Raw genomic sequence first — 22248 nt, 5'->3', positions numbered from 1 at the left:
ATATGGTCAATAGGTCAGTCAGGTAACTGCTAGCCAGGTTGATGAATAAACATCATGGGTATCATAAAGCCCTAAATCAAAAAAAGGGCTTGAGATTGGAACCCCAGGAACTTGTGAACTAGCAGGCTCTTTTCTGGACTTTAGGATGGCCTTGTGCAGCTGAGTATCCATGCAGCTAACAGCCTGTATTTACCAATGGAGACACTTCCCCTGAAGAAGGCAGTTTGAGGGCATTGCAGTACATGACTCGGGGCCACCATCTAAAACCTGAATTAGCCCCTGACCCAAAAGACCTCACCATTTTAATATGTGTAATCCAAATATTGGATTTGTAACTAGTCCCATGATTCCCAAAGGGTCTGGCTCCCTTGTTGTACTATGCCAGCCAACTTGAGAGGGGAAGGGAACTATTATGAATTAAATTTAGTGCTGGGGGAAGACATGGGTTTTATATCCCTGGAGACTGATGTCTTCATCACAGAGTGAGTACAGCAAGGAGAGTGGCTATATATGCTTTCTTTATACTTTTCTTGCCCCTAGCCTCTTCTGTGATGCATTGGGACAACACATAAGGACTGAAGGGCGGTCCAGTCTTTGTGATCCCAGGAAGCTTTGTCTGCACTGCAATGGAAAGTCTGCAGCACAAGTAGACAGACCCGTGTTTTCTTTAATCCAGCTGTCATGGGTAACAATAGCATTGAGGATGCAGCAGCATGGGCTTCAGCTGTACAGGCCTAGGGATGCTTGGGTTTGTGCTCAGGTGGCTATCTTACACTAAAGTCCATATTGCCACATTTCCACTGCTGTTATTACTGACAGAAACCAAATTAAAGCTAGTGAAAGTGTGTTTGCATGTGTTGCAATCCCACCTTTAATGGCTGATGAAGATGGCAGCCTGTGACAGAGTGAAGAACTAGCTAGTGCCAATTGCAGTTTCAGCAAGGGTTTTTGAGGACATGGATCACAGCTTGACTAGAAAAGGTGGTGCAGGGTGTTCTCCAAGCAGATATATCTTTCTCACTGTTGCTTTTCCTTTGTGCGCTGCAGACTGGACCAGTGTCACTGTTTCACCCTTTGAAAGCCACGCTTGAGCAAACCCAACCTCCAGCATTCAACAATGCTAAAGCCTTTCTTCGTCAGAAAAGTTCTGCATCACTCAACAACGGGGGCACGTTGTGAGTATCCTGGGCCTTCCTACCATTAGAGTTCTCTGATCTCTCAGCCCCCTTAGGCATGTTGCACTTAGGACTGTCCCATTGTCCAAAGGTTAAGATGTGTGCTCAGATGACAGAGATTGGCAGCTACTTTAAAAAAAAAAAAAAAAAGCCCAATTATTGCTCGTAGTTTCCAGAGATTAATTAGGCCAAGGAACAGCCTCATATATGGTAACACTTGATGTCACCAGGAGTTTCCATGCATGTTTCTAAGGACTGAATCCCTTCTGTAAAAAGCCACTGCAGTCTGCTATGCAAATTGCAACCCAAAGACTGATTACAACAGTCCCCAGATGCCCTTCCTGTTTTCTGCTCTCCGTATATATTATGTTCTTCTAGGTCACTAGTGCTATGGCTGTGTAATTATAGATATGAGAGAGATAAATATGATGATAAACGATGAAGTGAAAATAAAAAGGTAAGAAATCTTGAACTGTAAAAATGCAAGGCTAAAGTTTCCCCTGATACTGCTGCATTTATTTCATTTGACTTATAAATTAGATGAACTTAGCCAATAATATTTACAGTTCTTCACCTAACCTGTCATGGTCATATAACTTTGCTCAGTCTGACATGCACAGACTAGCTTTTAAATCAAACTTTTCATCCTCTACGTTACTTTTGTGTATTTGTATGTCATTGCCTGCCAGTACCAATCTCTACCAGGACTTCCAGTCTTTTGTAAAAAAATATCCATTTAACAACATCAGCACTCCACAAAAGTTCAGCGGTCTATACCAGTTGTAAAGCTTAATCACCTAGGGCACTGAAGAAAAGTTATTACACTCCCTTCTGTGTAGGCTGGTTTTGTCTCCTTGCTCTTCATGACTTCCTGAGGAAGATCACTGTCAACGTTCAGGAGCCTTGCAGGTTTCTGACTTTGCCAGCCACTGCCCCCACCCAGTGGTTCTTCTGCACGACTGGAAGTGAATCCCTCAGGCTGCTCCAAAGCACTTTGGCTTAAATCTAACTAAATCTAAATCTACCCAGCTGTTCACCTTTTCTCTTTGCCTGGTAACAGGCCAGCTCCAGAGGGTGGGATCAAGGAGTCCAGTTCATGGGGGACTCAGCGCACGCAAGACATATTTTATGAAACCAGGACGCCGGCTTTTGAGCGAGGCCACTCAGAAGAAATTCCCATTGAACGGACAAGCAAACAGGTGATGACAGATCAGGATGCAGTAGGTCCCTGTGTTACTCCTAGGGCCCCATTTGTATTAAGGTCTAGGGCTGGGCACTGTTCTGTTGCAACCAGTCAGTCCTGTTGGCTGCAGAAGATTAAGAGCTGAATTCAACCCACTTTTCTCTGTGCTGCTTTATTTGACAGCTGCATATTGTGGGTGTTTGGCTCATTCAGGCTTATTCCTAATGGAAGCATGGGGGCAGGGAAAGGGTGGCTAAGCTTGCTGGACTGGGAGACAGGACACCTGGGTTTAGCTTTTAGTTCAGCCACATGTTTCCTTCCTGTGAGACCTTGGGAAATCACTGCTCCCTGTCTGTTAAACAGTGCCCTACCTCATGTTGCTTTTGTGAGGATAAAATCCATCAATAACTTTAGAGCACCGAGATACTACAGTGATGAGAACTGCTTAGGCACACAGATAGAAAGATGTTATCTGAGAACAGGAAATATGCAGAAAGGGACCTTCAGATTTGTGTCTCCTTACAAGGCAATGTTGGTATCAGATGTGGTGATGTAGTGCATCATGAATCTTCTCTTTCCAGTCCTGCCAGTCAGAGTCCCCACTGGGGGCTTAAGCTGATAATGTAGAAACTTTCAAGGCCTTAATGTCATTGGCTGTAGGAGCAGCTCTGTCTTCTGGGAGCAGTCATTCAGCTGAAAGCTAGGGAGAAAAAGAAAAGTTTGATGCTATCCTGGCATCCCAGATATACACAGGTCACCTGTCAGATGCCTGGGCAGTGGTTAAGATGGGGATCTCTGAATGCTCCTCCTGTAATGAGTGTCATTTTCAGAGCAAAACTTTTCAAAAGGCGGATTGCAGCTGGGGAAATCAGTCAACAGGAGGAAATCAAAAGCCAAATGTGTGTTTACAAGATCATGTAGCTTGTGGGATGTGTTTTTGGAGTCTTTTAACCCTGGGTCCACCTGTTCAAATCTAACTTAAGCCAATAGTTACTGTAAGTGAGTGCCACCTGATGGCTCTTCAGTGACATGCCTGAATGAGCTTTTGGGTCTTAGACACACAGTTGCCCGTGGATGAAGGATCATATTGTACAAAGCATGACCACAGCTAGCAATAATAGATCATTGGTCACATGGATTGTCAAACTTATTCCAGAATAAGTATGCCCACATGTGGAATTATACAGGAATAGTTATTTAGAGTCACATATTCCTGAATAGCAACTCAGAAATAACTGCAGCTGTAGACAAGCCCCTGGGTCAGAATTAAGGCTCATAGACAGGGCAGTGTCAGCAGTTTGGCACCCATGCTAGACATGTTCTGCAGTTCAGAAGTAACCTTTAAGGCTCAAGAGCTGTTGGGCAGTACCTTTTACTAGCCGTATGTCTTCAGAAATAAATTAAAACCCTGCAATTTGACCTAGGCATGGAACAAGCCCATTAGGTCAGTGGTCTTCTGCTTACAGCTTACACTGACACTACTGAAAATATTTCTTAATTTATTCAGGTTGTAGAAATGAGAGAAATCAGCCCCACCTTGGCCAATGGAGAGCACCAACCTGGCCTGGAGAGCCAGGGACGGGCGGCTTCCATGCCACGTCTGGCTGCCGAAACTCAGGTGAGCGAGAGAGGCTTTACTGGCAATGGAAGACTTACAGTAAGTTAAGAATTCAACACATTCTCTCTTCGTGTTGTCCTTGTCATGTTGTTTTTATGAAAGCTCCTTGTGAGTATCTTGTTTGAGAGATATTGATAAAGCTGGAAGCAGTGATCTTTGCCTGGCCTTTGGGTTTGTCTGTACGTATGTGGTCTTGTTCCCAGCAGGATTTGTCCTGGTATACAGGCAACAAAAGGAGCATGAAAAATTCTGCTCTTTGGGCTAAGCACCTTATTGAGCAGGATGTCTACCTCCTTGAAAGTGTGAGGTTCAGATTAACAGGGAATCATAGAATCATAGAAAATGAGGGTTACCAGGGACCTCGGGAGGTCATCTAGTTCAACCCCCTGCTCAAAGCAGGACCATCCCCAACTAGATCATCCCAGCCAAGGCTTTGTCTATCCAGGTCTTAAAAAAAACCCTCCAAGGATGGAGATTCAAAAACCTCTCTGAGTAACTTGTTCCAATGCTTTACTACGCTCCCAGTGAGAGAGGTTTTCCTAATATCTAACCTAAACTTCCCTTGCTGCAGCTTGTTCTATCATCTGCCACCACTGAGAATAGTCCAGCTCCATTCCCTTGGGAACCCCGCTTCAGGTAGCTAAAGGCGATTCTGTCTTCTCTTCTGCAAACTAAAGAAGCTCAGGTCCCTCAGCCTCTCCTTTTAAGTCATGTTCCCCAGCCCCCTTACTATTTTTGTGCCCTCTGCTGGACTCTTCAATGTGTCTACTGCATAGTTTGCACAGATGTATTCCATTCCATTCTATATATGATGATACCTTTACCCAAGGTATATGGAAGGGTATAGTCCATGGCCTCAAGCACAAAATAAGCTGCATATTTCTTTTTAAGAACCCTGTCTGTATGTGAAATCTCTTCCTGCCAAAAGGGCCAAACTTAGACATGGAGGGTTTTCCATCTCTCTTTCTCCCCAGTAGGATTTACTGCACATGCACATGCTGCACTGAGGGATTGGTTGTTGTATGATGTTTAGATCGTCACTAGCCTTGCTTATTTGGCACTTTCTGGTGCATTATGACAGCACGGTCTTCTCCAATGTGGGCATTTCACATACGCATTGCTAACATGTCCTCCAGATGCTCTCAGGTCACCATGCTGCCTGTTGAATGTTAGAACGTCTCCATCTTACCATACATAGTTGTCTCTTTAGTTCTAAGGGCCTGGTTCATATAATAATGAGTGATTATTGCACAGTTGTGCTGCTCTGGAACGTATGCTGAATTTTGAAACGAGGGACTCCTTCCATACCGGTAGCCAACATGTACCATATGGCAACAAATATGTCCTCTCTGCATGCAAAAGACAGCTTGAAATGTGGTACCAGCTGCATATAACTTTGATTTTTCGGAATCTGTGCTACCATAAGAAAGGAAGATTTTTCTACGAGAGGTCATGAGAGTCATTGGATGAGAGTCCATTTCCCAGAGTTGTTTGATTTCTCAGGGACTCTACTTGTCACGTTTACAACCACTCAACCCTCTTAGAAAAAGGCTGTTTCCCCGATGGGATGGACGTATATCAGGTTTTACCAAACCTAGAAGCATTCCTGATGGGAATTTTAATACACAGGCCTTAGAAGTATACCTTCTGCCAGCATTTAGCTATGGCATTAATTCTTTCCTTCAATATTAACAATAATGTTATATTTTCACTGGTTGTTTTAGTCTGTAGTACCCCAAGGCATGTTAGAGCTATGTGTATGAACAATAGTTATAAGTGACTTATTAAACAGAAGTTTATTGAAATCTTCCACTATGATTTCAGGAGCAAAGTTATAGACTTTAACAATGACCACTGCAAATATGTAGCAGCTTGGGCAGAAATTTGGGCTTTTGAATGCTTACTAGGCCCATTCTCCCATGCTGGTGTCTGCTGCCCAATTGTCACAGCTTCTGGGATCTGGGCTAGCTAGATTAAAGCTGGTTTTGGTATCCATGCTGCAGTTGCATATCTGAAGAGCTACAGAGAAAGCCTGCATATTAATGAAGCTGGGGAGGCAGCCATAGAAGCAATTCTTGAAGCAGGGGAGTGAATTTTTTGCTCAGAAGCATTTTGCACATTATCCAGAGCAAAGTGTGCACCAGCTCAGCATTAATGCTATCTAACTTATTTATGAATCAGGCCTGCAGTGTCTTAACAGATCTAACGCCATCATATGATACAATGTTTTGGTAGTTGTAGCTTCACCTGAATAACTGATGTCCTTTTTGTGTGTGTTTCCCCTTCTGCGCCCTCCACCCTGCCCTTAATGTGCTACTCTGGTTCCCCCAAATTATAATTTCTTTGTAACTTTTATTAACAATGATTTATTTTTTTCATTGATTTCCCTTTGTTTGCCTGTTGTTTCTCTTTTTGTGTTCCACTTGTTTTACTTTCTTATACCTTTGATCTTGCCTCCTCCCTCGCTCTCCTTTTGCTTCCCTCCTTTTCCCCTGTTACCCTCCCTCCCTTGCCATCATCTCGTCTGCTGCACATCTGCCGTGATGTCTGACAATGGCTGTACTGTGGGCCTGCCACAAATATTCTCTCTCATCTTGTCCGAATTTTTGCAGAGGAGCAAAGCACATTCACCTGGGAGTTACCTAGCAGTATGTAGTTTGCATTAAGTTGTATCCTATTAAATTCTTATTAAGAAATTATTAACCTGCCTCAACTTTCCTCTCTTATTCCTCACTTAAGTTATGATCTTATGCTTTAAAGATGTAGCTGTTGTCTCTATCCACTTCCCTGCAGTTCTTTCCAGTTATCTTGATCCACAGTTGCATGATGCACATTGTAGTACCTTGAGTTATTTTGCATTGCCTCGGTGGCCAAAAATTTAGTAGGGAAAGCCAGAGGTGTTGGTACTGAATAAGCAATAAACAAATATCTCGAGAGCAATGTCATATTCTCCTAAGTGTATGCGTGTGCACCAGTGCCATTAATGATAATGAGAGCACTGTGGAGAGCTTCCAGGAGAGATTATATCTTTCTGTATAGGAGAGGAGGAGAGGCTGTTTTAATCCACCTCCTGTGAGTTCCACTGGGGGCTCCGTGGCTGAAACCATTGCAGAACCTGCATAGGAAGGTTTATTTCTTACGGACCTGGCTTTTTGTTTGGAAACCCTTTGCCTTTCCTCCTTCAGTTCCCAAGCGGTTATCAGGTTGCTTAATAGAAGGGCTTTGTTTTTAGAAAGTAGAGTTTGCACTTCATTGCCTCGATTAGTTACTTTATTTCCCATATCTCAGCCATGTCAAATTTGGAAAGGTGTTGTCTTTCTCCACCCCAAAATGAAGCCTTCTGGCTCTGAATAATGTGTGGGAACCTAGCATGAGGCATTGGGAGGTCATATTATATATAGGGGACAGCAAAGGAGAAGACACAAGGTGGGAAGTGAATAGAAAACAAGTTAGGTATGAAGTAGGCTCTGATCTGTATTTCATTCTGGTGATTCAGTGGAGAGCTGCCTTTATTTAAAAAAAAAAAAAAGAAAAGCAGGTATGCTTGGGAAAGACCCAAGAAACTGGTCAAGCCAGGTTGGGGTCAAGTCTAGTGTTGAGCTCCAGGAGAAAGAAATAGGAGGGTGCATCTCTTTGCCTCGTGTTTTGCCCTAACAAAGTATATAACTAACCAGTCACCTCTGCAGAAGGAATTTGCTTTGTGCTTACCACTCACCACTGCAAATCCAGAGCTGTACTGACTAATACCACCTTATCAATGGTGCTGCAAGAAAACAACCACTGTTGTGACCTAAAGCATTCCTGTTCAAAGGCTGCAACCAAAACTGTTTTGCTCTTGCAACATGCTGCAGCATCCCATCAGGAAGGACAGTATTCTAAGCCATGTCTTATCCTTAGTGCCCAGTCAGTGCCCTTCTGGTCTACGTATTTCTGTGACAGGTCTCTTCCCAAAACTGCGTCCCATCTTGGAGTCTGAGAAGTATCTGAGAAGTATCCATTTCTGGACAGTTTCCCAGTAAAAAAAAAAAAAAAAAGGTTACTATGGTTAAAAGTTCAGCTCAGATTTCTTTTTCTCCTGCACCTGCAAGATGAGCTATTCAGTCACTGACACTGCCCACTGGGAAAGGAATGGTGTCTTCTATGAAAAATAATTAATGGAGCTGCATGCTAGCTAGCTTTGCATTGTGCAAATACCAGGGGGATAACAGAGATCTAAACTCCAATGTAAGCAGAGAAACACAGAGTAGAAAATAGATTACTTAGCAAATTTACAAAGAGCAGAATAAATGCTCTGGGACAGCTGTTATTTCAGGCGCATTTTGGAGTGAACGTTCAAACAAACATTAAACTGAAGGGACTTGGGGAAATCCTGGTTTCATGTCCAGGAAGCCTGAATCTGCAATAATTAAAGATCTTCCCTCCACCATGTTGCTTTTGTATAATATCTAAACAAAGCAGAAACCTTAGAAGCTGGGAGGGACACTGTCTCATCCACAAACCAGGGCTGCAGAACAACTGGTGGCTGGAAATGAAAAAGAAAAGAAAGCAGATTGAGTCTTGTTGTTCTGTCAGCTTTGTAATTAGTGGTTGCGCAGGAGGTAAGTCTCAGACAGAGAGTAGCAGGCAGGGTAACCCAGGCAAAGACCATGGCATTATAAAAAAGAACAGCAATGCAGCTTCGCTGGGGGTGTGGGCGTACAATACGCTTGCCTTGGAGTATGCTGTTTGTTCCAGAGAAAAAGTAGAGTGAACACACGATGCACAACATTTATTCTGGAGAAAATGCTGGTCCCTGGGGGACTTCTCTGAGACAGTCTCAAGTAAATTTACTGTGGAAGAGGTTTCTCCAGCATACATGCTTACGCGTGTACTGTCACTTCACTTTGGGGTAGCTATGTGCTTAATGTATACCAGCTGCCCTCCAATCTAGTGGCCAAGTGTTATAGTTGTGCCTGTTTTAGACAGCTTGGGACCTTCGAACAATTTGCCCATTCTTTGCTACAGGGTAAAATCCAAGGTAAACATATGGTGTGTTTGCACCCTGAGAGCTATCCTTCCCACCAATTCCCAACTCTCGTCCCTTGGCATTACTATCAGTACATTTCTCACCAAATTATTAAGTACATGGCTCTAAAGCTTCATCATAACAGAACTACCTTGCTTTCTGCAGGACTTTGGCAAATCCTTAAGTATTTTAGAGGGGTGTTGTTCACAGAAAGTTAGTACTGTGATCGGCAGCAGCGGGGGTAGCAAAGTCTGCATTATTTTTGTGGCAGTCCTAAAGTGCACTTATGAAACACTTGGAAAGCCTCTTGTTAATGCTTACAGTGTAAAGCCAAAGCCTGAGCTGATACTAGTATTGGCAATGCTGGGAAAAGGGGAACGGAAAGACTTCAGCCAATGACTGATCAATCATGGTGATGTGAGCAGAGAATCACTCTCATAGCCTTCCTCAGCCAGAAGAGTGGTGTCTACAGGATCTTGAAGAGTGTCGGGGAAAGCCCAAATGGCAAAAATCCCACCCAGAGTGGCAAAAGATGCACCCTTACCCTTTCGTTATGATGCTTAGCTTATGATGCTTTTAACTGGCAGCCAGTCTCATGGAGTGAAGGAGATGTTGAGGATGGAGAAAAAGAATGGTTATCACCTTACTCCAAGAAAAAGAAATCCCTGCTCTAAATATAAATCCTAAAACAATGCTTCCTTAAATAATGGGGCGGGATGCCGTAGAAAGCCACTGGGATCCCGCAGTTGCAACTGAGAGGAGGGTTACCCACCCCCCACTCCCAGCTTCATCTTTTTGCTGTAGTGTATTTCCCAGGAAAATACACTGCAGCAAGAGATGAAGCAGGGCTTCATTTTCATTGAGAATCCTCTGCTCTCTCACCCTCAGTTCCAGCTAAGGTGACTTGAGTCTCATATTTGATCTCCTTCAAGCCAGAAATAACAGCTTTTTTTGCCAGTCCGTTGCTCTAACCGCTAGATACGTGGTCTGTCTTTCTGCCCCACTCATTCATCATCATTACCAATTTGCTGACCTTTAGCATTGATGTATAGCGATTTCTTCCTGCTGTACTCTCTGGAATTGCATTGGGAATATCATAATCTCTGGAATAGCATAGGATGAAATGGTTGTTGATGAATTATCTTTGTGAAAGAAACCGTTGGATATCCTGCTGCCCTGGGAGCCTCTTAATTCACTGCTGGTGACTCACACGAATGCTTATGTAAGGGCTGATGTTAAACGATGCATATTCCAACATAGATACAATAATTGTGTACAATCCCCAAGTTAGAAGTAAATCCTATTTCAGGTAGTGCTAACATTAGTTTCCCCAATTTGGCTCTAAATCATCCATTGTGCAACTGCTGCTTCTGTTCATTTCAGTTCTGTTCAGCTAACATGTCTCTCCTTTCCCCTAACCCCTACACAGCTCTTTCCCATTCTGAAGGCTAAACAATTAACTACAGTGTGGTTTCTGCTCTCTCCTACCCGCTCCCCCTTCCTCCATGTCTATTGCAGCCCATCCCAGACACAAGCCCCATGAAGCGCTCCATCTCCACATTGACACCACAGCGTCCGCACCCCATGCACCTGTACAACTATTCCCTGGAACGCATGCCACCAGACCAGGTCCACCACCACCATCACCATCGCTGCCATCGACGGAAAGAAAAGAAGCAGAAGTCCATGGATAGGCCCTCCCACCACCTGGCTGATGGAGATGCGGGTAAGAGCTTTTCTAAGCCATCTTCTTTCATACGCTCCATAGAGCTGTCCCCTGAGGATCATTTCTCTCTAACCCTCATCCGTTCACATAACACAGAGGTTGGGAGGGGTATTTGATGGGGCTTTCCCCCAGGTTAATGACTAGTGGTGCCTAGGAGTGGGACTTACATTAAGTGCAGGAAGGAAGGGGCTCCGTTTGAATGGGGTCACTGTGGGGTACCCTAGACGTCTCAAAGGAAATTTGCTCTTAGCTGAGTATTTCTACTTCTGTCACAGCCTCAACCAATTGCCTTGTTACAGTGGCCCAGCCAGGAGAGACTTCATCCAGGGATAGGAAGCAGGAACGTGGCAGGTCCCAAGAGAGGAAGCAGCACTCCTCCTCTTCCTCTGAAAAACAACGCTTCTACTCCTGCGACCGCTATGGGAGCCGGGACCATTCTCAGCCCAAATCTGCCGATCATAGCCGGCCCACCTCACCCAACGGGGGACCAGAACAAGGGCCTCACAGACAGGTGAGGAGGCGCTTGGTGGGAGAAGGTCTGAGGTCTTCAAGGAAGGCCCCAGCTTGAAAAAAAAAAAAAAAAGAGAAAGAAACCAAACAGGGTTGGGAAATTAAGCCTTTACAATAAGCTTGCTGGTTCAGATCCAGTGCAGCAACTGAGAATTGTTGCCACCAGAGGACTCCTCTGATGACCTCCTGCAAAATGTGTTTCTGGTCTTAGTCCAACTTATAGTGTGCCCATACCAGAGAAACCACCCTCATGATTGGCACTGTTATTGACAGTCTGTGGGTACGGACACACCTGTATGTGGAGCTGTTTCAAAAGGGCAGTAGCTGTTGCACTCTAGTTGCTGGACGTGTTACAAGTAGGGAATGACACACATATAGCAAAATTGCTCAAACTTTAACTGCCTTGTGGAAATGTTACACTTTTTGACATGACTCTAAATATACATAGGTCCACATGCTGTGCAGAGTAGCGAAAGGCTAACTGGAGCCTTCAGACAGGCTTCCCTTCCAAGTGCTCATGGAGAAGTGGTCTCACCATATGAGAGCTGAGGCTGGCCAGGAGGGCAGAAAGGAAAGTTTGCCCAACTCCCTTTCTTTATGCTGGGTCTGTTGTACAGACTAAGATATTCACTCTCTAGCATTATTAACTGTATTCCTATTGCTCCATTTTATATAGGGCTTTATGTATTCTTGGGTGTTGCACAGTTGCACTAACCAAAGAAATCCCAAGCACTACAACCCCTACCATAAAGATGCAATCTAGGACAGTTCAGCAAAGAGCAAATGAGTCCTGAGAGTCAAATCCTACCTCAGTTCCACCTCACTGACTTCTACTGGGTTCCTTGGGTGTAAGTGATGGCAGGATTATGTAAACTTGAAAAAGGAGAGTTCTCAGAGTGAAGGGAAAAATAACAGGATCAAAAAGAAAATTCATCCAAGGAGCAGATGACTATGGGATAGGGTAAGATACACTGAGGGAGCTCAAGAGATGGAGCTAAAAGCATCTCCTGACATAGTATGATCTTTACAACTAGCAAACAGTTGTGGATGAGATGCACTTACAGAAATGTTCCAAAGCAAGTTGGAAGGGCACCTAGTGCCATCAACGTGTCAGCTGGACAGGAGAAGAAAATGAGATAAATCTTCCATTGTGGAACTGCTGCTTCTGTCTGCTTCAATTCTGTCCAGGCAGCATTTCTCTGCCTTCCCCCAGGTAAGGGAGGGAAGGGAAGAAAAACTAGACCAGAAATGGAAGCTGAGGGGGCTCAGCAGTTGCCAGATAGACTCCCAAGTGCATGTCAAAATAATGTCTATCCATTGCTCTGGAGGGGGAGAATGCTGCAGCCAGTCTGAGAAGTCCGCCTAAAGTTACAACCTGTCAGTGGAGCATGACTGACGGCTTGTCTTAGCTGGGCTGTTAGCTTCACAGCCATGCATCCCCGCGGCAATGTCAGCTCTCAAAATATGGATAGCTGAGATGAAGAAAGACTCATGCTCACTGTGTGGGTGAGAGCCTGTGGAATAAAACAGGGAAGGCATAAAAAGGTATAATAACCTGTGCCACACATTCAGGACTTCTTTTTCCCCTGATGTGTTTTACACTCCTGGTCCCTATCAGGCAAATAGGTTATAGCCTCTGAAGCTGGGTGTCAGCTCTAACACATGCTTAATGCCTTACCAGTGTTTACTACACTGCTTTGAAACACATTGCGATATCCAGGGAATGGACCATACTTTGTAAAATTATTGTACCTTTTTGGCTCTTTGGCTGAGTGTAATGTAAGTTTGATGTCAGACGTATCCAGAAGTGCACCGTCTCCTAGGAGGGACCCGGGACCCAAACACAGTGATCCAACAGGTTTATTTCAGCTCCATCTCCTGAGCTCCCTCAGTGTGTCTTATCCTACCCCATAGTCATCTGTTCCTCAGATGAATTTTCTTTCTGATTCTGTTATTTTTCCCTTCACTCTGAGAACTCTCCTTTTCCAAGTTTACAAAAAAAGCTTCCCAGAAGTTAATAGTTTTTCAGTAGTAAATTCTAGTTTGCACAAGTCCTCTAACATTTAGTTTGTCCATCATGTCTCTTCAAACACAAATACCTGAGATCATTTGGAGGAGGGAAGAAAGAAGCATCTTGTTTCAATGCCACATGTTTTCTTAATACAAGATAATAATGAAAAAACTCAGTGCCCCCCAACTCCCTTCTGGTGAATTCAATCTTCATCAAAAATAATTACCGAGTTCCACTCCTATGCTCCAGGCTCAGCTCCTGTCAGTATTAATATGAACAGACAATCTTCGAGTTGATAGTTTGCAGAAATTGTCTCTGGGTGCCTTGACCACCTTACTAGCTAGTTTCACAGTCCCGTCAGCAACAGAGAGCTACTGTCCTCGGCCAGCCTCACCCTGATGCTTATTTCCCAGAATCACAGCTAATGGTAATGGGAATTGATGAAATGCATCTAGATTGGGAGACAAAGGACAGAGGTTGAGAGTTTGGGGTGCACAGCTTGAGACACCTTAAAAGCGGCCAGCTTTTCAGTGAGACCCAGGCACTTGTTTCTTGAAAGACATCTCATGTTGGGCACCCACTATTGCTAGTCACTTTTGAAATTCTTGGCCTTAAGTTGTGTGTGAATAAGTATAGCCATTGAGGGAAGATGCATGGTAAAATGAAAGAGGAAGAGGAAGAAGGTGAAGAAAGAATACCAAAAGGCACAGCTTCTGTATACTAAAAGGTGCAAATCACAGGAAATATGGCATAACAAATACAAACTATATATGAAGCCACATCCAAGGTTGTCAGCAAACATAGCTCAACCATGTACTATGACTCCCTTACCCCCTTACATACACATATCTGCAAATGTTAAATTTTTTATATATTTGGAGGGGGGGACAAAGAGACTTTTGACTTTTTAAAATTTATTATACAAATACTAAAATATCTTCTATTACCATTAAGGTAGTACCAGGAATACCATTACTACTGATATCGTCTAGTACCATTAAATTCATCCTTGAATATGCATTAAAAAATGTGCAGAACAAAATGGGTATTTAAATCACCTGTTACTTTTATGTGGATGAAGAGCTTCAGTTCTTAAATAAAGTGTCTCTATCAGATGTTTTTTTGCAAAATCAGAAGTAAGCACATTCTCATAAAAGCACTCTTTAAAAAGCTCGTGTACTTCCATATGATGTTACAAATAGAAACACCAGCACAAGGACTTGGCTGTAATATAACTAGGGTGACTTCCACAGAATTACTTTTAATAAGAACAAGATCTGGCCAAGAATGGAGACATTTACATTGATATATAACCTGAAAATCAAATATAAAGCTTTTGGAAAGTAACAGACTCTAAGTAAGTTTTGTCCCTTAAATTTCCCCTTGTAAAGAATAAAGCTAGTCAAAACAGTTTTCATTTGTCTCCCCCCCACACCCCGCCAAAAGTGGCTATTTTAATTCTACACTGAACTACCTACAAAACAAAACATATTGCTTATTGAGAGCACAGAATCAGAAGCTTGATACTTTCCATTCCTAAGAACCTGAAACACTGTGAAATGTTTGCAAAATTATGAACAATTTTCATTTTTTGTATGAACCTTGTACAAAAAATCAAAACTGAGTGTTTGACCTGCTCCATTTAATAGCTCAGGTAAGGGGCATGTAAAGACTATGTACAGTGTGTATGCCTTTCCTCTGGACAGTGTCCCTTTCTGTTGGAGCCGTCTTCTAGTTTGCGTCCTACTAATGCTCTGACTCTTTCTGTTCTAACTTACCGCTCACAGTATTTTGGTTTTCTAGCTCTTTACATCTCTGTTTTAACTGCTTCTTTACAACCTCCTTCCCCTGACTGTGCTTGTCTAAACTCTCTCTTTTTCGTTTTTCTTTCCTCTTGTGACTTGTCACTCCCTCCTGTCGCTTGTCCTTCTGTTTATACCCACGTGCCTTCGTGTCTGTCTGGTGTTTCCTTTTTTATTTTTGATTTGCTTTGTTCCAATTTTCATGTAGGGTAGTGGTTCAGTTAATGGGAGCCCCTTGATGTCAACATCTGGTGCTAGCACCCCGTGCCGTGGTCGGAGGCAGCTCCCGCAGACTCCATTGACCCCTCGCCCCAGCATCACTTACAAGACCGCTAACTCCTCGCCCGTGCACTTCACCAGTTTCCAAACCGGCCTGCCCACTTTCTCCCCGGGACGCCTGAGCCGTGGCTTGTCTGAGCACAATGCTTTACTGCGTGGGGACTCCCAGAACCACTCACACACCATGGTGGCCCGCATCGGTTCTGACCCTTACCTTGGACACCGAGATGATAGTGACAGTCCATACCGTGTTGTTCCAGAGGACACGCTCACCTTTGAGGAGGCTGTCGCAACCAATTCAGGAAGGTCCTCAAGGACTTCTTATGTCTCGTCCTTGACTTCCCAGTCTCACCAAATCCGCAGGGTTCCCAATGGCTACCACTACACATTGGGCCTCAACACAGGCCCTGGGACAGGCTCCAGAGGACGCAGCTATTACCATGAAGCTGATGAGGATGACTGGTGCTAGCATAAAGGCAAAACCATTGCAGGTGTGTGCTTTTAAAATTGATGAGTTTTATCATCTGGCAGGCTGTACACTCAGACACGCATGGTACCCAGGGCTGGGGAGTGAGGAAGCAACCCCCAGAAGGAAAATCCCACTGCAAGAAGTGTGTCTGTGCCCAAACCTGACACTGTCTGAGACACTCATTCAGCCTCTCTCTCTCTTCTTTTTCTTTTGCACTAGACAAATTAATAAATAATGAAAGATCATTATTTGGGGAAGATGGGGGTAGAGAGAGCATCCCCTCTCTCTCTCTCTCTTTTCCCTCTCTCTGTGTCACCTACCTACTGCCTTGTCTAACATAATGACGTGCACCAGATGCCAAATCTGCAAATTATGTGAAAAGCTGAGAGAGAGGAGGTCTGAACCCTGCCAACAGAAAAAAAGGACTGTTGATCCTTTTCAAGATTGGGGTAGCTTCTGCTGGGCTTTTTTTTTTGTTCCTGTCAGGGTGGGCATTGGGGATGAGACTTGACAGTCATGTACAAAATCACATCTGTATTTTATCTCGTTCAAATGATAAGAAGGAAGTGATCTACCTAAGAAACTGAGAGGGGAGAAACACACATCTGAACAGAGGACAATCTTTTCAAGACTTGATGTTCAAGAATAGCAATTGTTTTCAATGGAGCCAGTAACAAACCTTCAAGCTGACAAAGCACTCCGTCGCCTGTGACTCTCTGGTGTAACACTCCTCTGTGTGGATTTATTTTATTTTACTTGCCATTTTGGGTCCTTCACATTGACATACGATAAAGCCACAGAGAGCTACTTTGTAAGGACTGTTTCCTTGCTGCTGGTACTTTTATTTCTGTTCCTCTTGTCAACTGCAACACACCCTCACTGTTTTGTCTCGTTTACAATATAAGCTTGATTTAGCAAAAAAGTAAAAAAAAAAAAAAAAAAAGAATAAAACGTGTAGGGTTGGAAAGGAGAAATGTAATCGGTTTTATATCAAGCTATTAGATAGAACTTTAAATTTTCATTGTGTGCATTTTTGTAAATTGTACAGTAAAAAAGGAAACAAAAAAAGACAAAAAAAATACTCTTTATGTAGAAAATTAGTCCAATTGTCATTCCAGGTCCCACTGTTTCTATTGAATGCTCCAGTTGTTCACTACTAAGTGCCTAACCTTTGAAATCTCTCACAGCGACGATGCAACCTCTTGCTTCAACGCATCAGAACTTGGGGAAGAAAGTTGGGGGGAGGTGAAAGGAGGAGAGCCTGGAAGAGTTGTTTATCTCAGATAATCTACTGTGCATATGATACCACTTATATGTTTAATGGACAGTGTTTTCAAGTAGCCAGGTTGGAAAATTACAAGGGGGAGTAGGCGGTAAAACCATTTTTAAAATAATTTTATTGCTGGGATGGGAGGGGAATAATAGGGGCAAACAAAACTGGCCTTTTCTCATTGACTAGAATTTAGAGTCCTGCAGGAGAAATGCAGGTAAAAATATAGCAGCAGCAGCGATGCTTTCACAGAAAATTAAGGGACTTTCACACTGCATGTCTAGTCTTAAGTTGGTTGTGAAAGTTCTGCAAATTTTTCACAGCGCATAGTTTGTATCAAGGGCAGTTGGAGAGAGCCTTGTTGTTATTGCCTGTTGGGGGAAAAACTGACTCTCAGGGATGAGATTTCTGTATTCTTACGATTATTCTTATGTTGGATTGTTTTTATTTAATTTTAAGATTTTAGTTCTTTTTTTGTGCACGAGTGCAGATTTCTGGGTTTTGAGCCTAGGGGAAAGATGCATATAACAATAGTGGGAAGAAGTGCTAAAGACAAACTGACAGAACCTGCTGCAAATGGGTTTGAAGAACAGCCATGTGGCTGTTTTTGGACATAGTGTGACTGGGGTTACTGCAGAGGATGTGCATATCACACTGGGAGAAGCAGAGCGTGGGAAAATGCATAGATGCCAACGACGGAAGAAGAGTTGATAAGAATACTGGCAGGGTTTAAGAGACAAGACATAGTGGGATGGCTGGGTAGATCTACCCAGCCCCAGGACCCTCAGCCTGGAGAATAAGCAGTCACTGGGGAAGAACGGCAATCTTGATGGGCCTTGTTTTGTTTTGTTTTGTAACTAAGTTCATATAAAAGGTATGTCATATTTTGGAAAAGGATGCAGAAAGCATCTGGAACTATTGACAAAGCCCTTCATCACTGGAAGGAGAGCAGGACAGGTGTAAGATGGTTCTCCACATTTTGAGCCTTTATGTTGAGAAAAATCAACCTTGTGTTGTTTTGTTTTATAATCTCTTTGGCTGATCTCATCCCTGAATTCTGCGAAAAGATAATTCCTATTTCTATCTATATCTTTATATTTATGTGCACTTTGAATAAAGGAAGTGCATTAGCTGAGAAATACATTATGGATAATGGATGTAATTTTTAAATGTAGGGCTATGCAACAAGATGACACTTAAGGAAACAATTCAAAACAAAACAAACAAATGAAAAGACCTTCATCCATTCTGTAGCTTTACCTGCTGGACTTTCCTGTTTCAGGCTTCAGCATGATTGTGACCAAATGTTTTATACATTTTCCTTATATGAAGGCACAAACGTTTTCTTTGAAATTTTAAAGAAAGCATTACTATTTTATTCCAAGAAGTAAAGGAGGAACAAAATATCTCTGATAATGCATGCAAACATTGTACCCACATTGGAAAACAAGAGGAAATGTCTTTCTGCATTTAATTATTTTGTCTTTTCCTCCACTCTTGCCTTTCCCCTTCCTAGACCATTTTAGATATTAAAAGTCACAGCCCCATATAAATAAGATGGCTGGAATCATATAGCCATTGTTGGCACTGGATCATTTAAATACTTGTATAAAAGATGAAGAATATAAAGTTGTCTAACCTCCACTCTTCTCGCAGGTGGTGTTGTTTCAAATAACGATGACAATGACAGACAAGCCTGACCACAGTTGTTCATAACCCCCTTTCCATATTTTTACAGCCTCTATGCTGTCTCTCAAATGCATACATAATATTTCCCACAATTCTCATAGTGAGTTGCCAAACTTCAAATGCACCAACCAGTTTTCTGCATCCAGAACCAGTCTAGTAGTGGCTGTACTTTGAATAAGTAATGTTTGCATGTAAAATATATACATATATATATATACATATATATATATATAAAGTATGTGCATGGACAATGTTTATCTTCGTACTTTTTTGATACAATGTATTCATCAGTTGTTAATTTTTAATTATATTTGATATAAATTGGGGGTTTGTTGCAAAACTTTATATTTAAAAAAAACAGTGTTAAAAATGACAAAAGTTCCAACCATGCAACACAACTGGAGCTTTACAAAAAAAAAAGGTTCTGTGATTGCCTAGTTTGCTGCCTGAGTAATATTTATCAGCCAAACTTTGAATTCTGCAGTTGTTTCTACAATTACATTTTGTATGAAGCAAAGTCCTTGAATTAAAATAAAAACTTAGCAAAAAAACCTTACAGATCCACAGGTGTGTGTGCCGCATGCATAGTGACTGGGAGACCAGTATCCCAAATACATTCTTGGCTCTAATGGTCTTGAAAGGAAAGAGCCAATATTAGGCAATTTGCCTTTTTAGCTTGAGTCCTGTATTTGCAGGTTACTATTTGTGGAGTTAAATATGTAGAAAGATTGCAGTGCTGGGATTGAATGCTGTACAGAATTGATTGTATCTGTGGTTGTTCTGATGCTGTCAACACAGGTTCTTGGGGTTTTTTGGTGACCTGTTTTTGAATTTGATGTTTCAGTAGGAAGGTTATCATTGGAGTCCAATATGCAGCAAAATTGCATTACCGAGTTTCAAAGCTATAAGAAACTAACCACTGGTTGTTCCTTGCAGATGTATGGATGGGTGGATGTTGCTGTTATGGAGCTACAGTAGTTAGGCATGTAAGTCGTATTAGCATTAACCCATCAACTGCAGTGCTGGGCCCCCTCCTCCCCACTTCCAGCAACAAACCCCCGTACAGCTCTTTCAAATATCAATTCCCAGAAAAGTTAACAGGGCATCAAGGCATATCGCATCTGTTTGGCAGTGTGAGATGTTTACGTCGCGGGACCAACATACCAAGGTAATATATAGTACTTGTAAAGCACTTAATGAGCGTAGTTTGTGTTTCTCTGGCTCTCAGAGCTTGTATTTCTGCAGAAGAAAAATCCAAGGAATGTTTGTAAATATAAACGAACATCCACAAATGCCTTCTTTTCTTCTGGCAATGGGACAATCTCCCTCCTCCCTTTACTAGCTATGTAAAGCTCCCAGGCCAGGTTCTGACATGATGACACATCTGACATCCCTCCACATATGTCACCTGTCCTAATTCTCAGCACTGAAAATGTATTTACAACAGAAAGGAACTTCAGAAAGGAGAGGATTGTTTGAAGATCACAATTTAAGGATTTCAAGATTCGTTTCTTCTTCCTCATTCCGTACCCTCACTTCCATTTATTGTGTGTTTGGGTAGTACTTTGAGCCTCCAGCTGAGATTATGGCAATAAGTGCTGGCCAGGGACAGTAATAAATTATCTGTGCTTCAAAGAGCTTACAATTTCAGTTGACAAAGACAGTGTTTCGCACAGCCTGGCAGTGGCAGAGCCAGGAACGGAATTGCATCTTTTGACTCCTGGTCAAGATGGTTAATGTCCCATTAGTCCATTAGCTGTCTTATTGACTGCCCCAAATGTTCAAGTTTTGGGTACTACATACCCCAAACAACGGTCAGAATTTGAGGGGTTGTGGCATATTTTCTTACCTCTCAATGTGTCTGACCAGCAGGAGTGGAAAGAACAACCAGCTGGTTATTCTGAGACTTGGAAGTTAATCTACACTATTCTTACCTCTAAGGAAAAATCCCATGGAATGCATTAAGAAAATAAATTGTTTCCCTATAGAAAATAATGAACAAAAGATGAGGTCCCTGCTATAGAGCAGTTCCAAATAAACTAATAGAAGCTATATTTGCTATTAAATTGCATACAGCTTTAGCATAATTTTTTATAAAAACTACTGGGTTCATCCCTATTACGTTCCACAGGAGTAAGAGATTTGTACAATACCGCACAGTGATGCACTTGAATGAGGTGATCTGTAGTTTGAGCCTGTATCTCTGAATCTAAAAGCACATGCCTCTACTGCCTAAGCTATAGGACAAAGTCCATCTGTTCAGCTCCAGCAGGAGATACATGAATCACAGCAGCTGTTCCCCTGCTGGGGACTGTATTATGAATGCCGGAGTACCACAGCAGGCCTGAACTTGACATTCTTAATATTCCTAAGGCAAACAAGTGACCTCTCTCACCTCCTTATCGCTGGAATATGCACTGGGGCCTTCTTATCTCATAAGGAAAGAAAGGGGGAGAGAAGCATAACCCACCCTTGCAGGTCAGTCTTAAAAAAAATTGTCATAAATTCATGCATCTGTTGTACAGAGAAGTCTGTATTATGACCCTAAATAAATGTGTAATGTGGGTTGTTTTATAACCCTTTATTTACTAAATGTACAATAAAACATGAAAAGAGTTCTGAGGGGGTCCACATATAATTTGGAATTTTGTATTTACAGGCAGATGAAAAATCAATGCAATTTACTTGGTACCAAATGCTATTTCTATTTACATACAGGTGTCCATAGATTTCCATTAGCCCCTGAGAGTGGTGTCACATGTTCAACTTAACACTTGCTAACTGCACTGCAAGCAGATACATGTTCAAGTGGTTTAGCATGTCTTATGGGCGCTCCTGGCATTGCAAAGTTATTCCCTTTCAGGCAGGGTTATCTCCTAACACCTACTAACTTTAATACATCACAACAGCCTAATGATTTGCAACTCTCATAAGCTGGGTGAGTGACAAGGCCTTCTGAGTCACATCTAAGACCTATGACTTGTTCCAGTGACCTGTTAGACTTCATTTCTTGCGGGTATTCCTAACTTGATGCTATGGTATCTTTGATTTGGGATCTCCGAGGATGGTGAAGGTAAGATTTTCAGAAAGAGCCTAAGTAATAACGATGGTAGCTGTCTCGGACGTGGTGCTTTTCGTCAGTAGATCACAAAGTACTCCGCAAAGGAAGTCAGTTTGACGATCTCCGTTTCTGCAAGTGGTGCAGAGAAGATCACCGAGCAGACAAAGGGCAGAGCCAGGAGCAGAACCCCGGTCGTCTGAGTTCCACAAGACCATGCTGTCTCCTCTGTCACTTGGGCAACATCGGGAAAATTCAGCCACGGTCTATTTAAAAAATACTGGTGAAACTGCACCCTAGGTAACTGCAATCATTACATAGCACCCCAGTACAGACTTATGCTGATTAATGCGGGGGAACCCAGAGAAGAGCAACAACAGATGACTAGAGGGGAGGCTGCTTGGACACGCCACGGGAGTTTACTTTGGTTTAATTCTCCCTAAATTGAAGTGC

At 42.6% G+C, this 22248-nt stretch overlaps 1 protein-coding gene across 2 annotated transcripts in view; it reads left to right on the top strand.

The window, feature by feature from the left end:
• CACNA1B (calcium voltage-gated channel subunit alpha1 B) overlaps window positions 1-21218 on the top strand; it is a 470294-nt gene extending 449076 nt beyond the window's left edge. The window contains exons 41-47 of one of the 2 annotated variants that reach the window (XM_090021361.1): window positions 1048-1175; window positions 2236-2374; window positions 3866-3976; window positions 6589-6624; window positions 10500-10707; window positions 11007-11218; window positions 15239-21218. In XM_090021361.1, coding sequence (XP_089877487.1) covers window positions 1048-1175; window positions 2236-2374; window positions 3866-3976; window positions 6589-6624; window positions 10500-10707; window positions 11007-11218; window positions 15239-15778 — 1374 coding nt within the window. In that variant the 3' untranslated portion in view covers window positions 15779-21218. The remainder of the gene's footprint in view (window positions 1-1047; window positions 1176-2235; window positions 2375-3865; window positions 3977-6588; window positions 6625-10499; window positions 10708-11006; window positions 11219-15238) is intronic. The other variant, XM_090021362.1, reaches the window with a different exon arrangement.
• The last annotated feature ends 1030 nt before the right edge of the window (window positions 21219-22248 follow it).

The sequence above is a fragment of the Crocodylus siamensis genome, chromosome 11 (genome assembly GCF_052110815.1).
Source record: "Crocodylus siamensis isolate JL-2025a chromosome 11, ASM5211081v1, whole genome shotgun sequence".
NCBI classification, from domain to species: Eukaryota; Metazoa; Chordata; order Crocodylia; family Crocodylidae; genus Crocodylus; species Crocodylus siamensis.
Note: the sequence above shows the minus strand (reverse complement) of the source record. Positions and strands in the feature narration are given on the sequence as shown.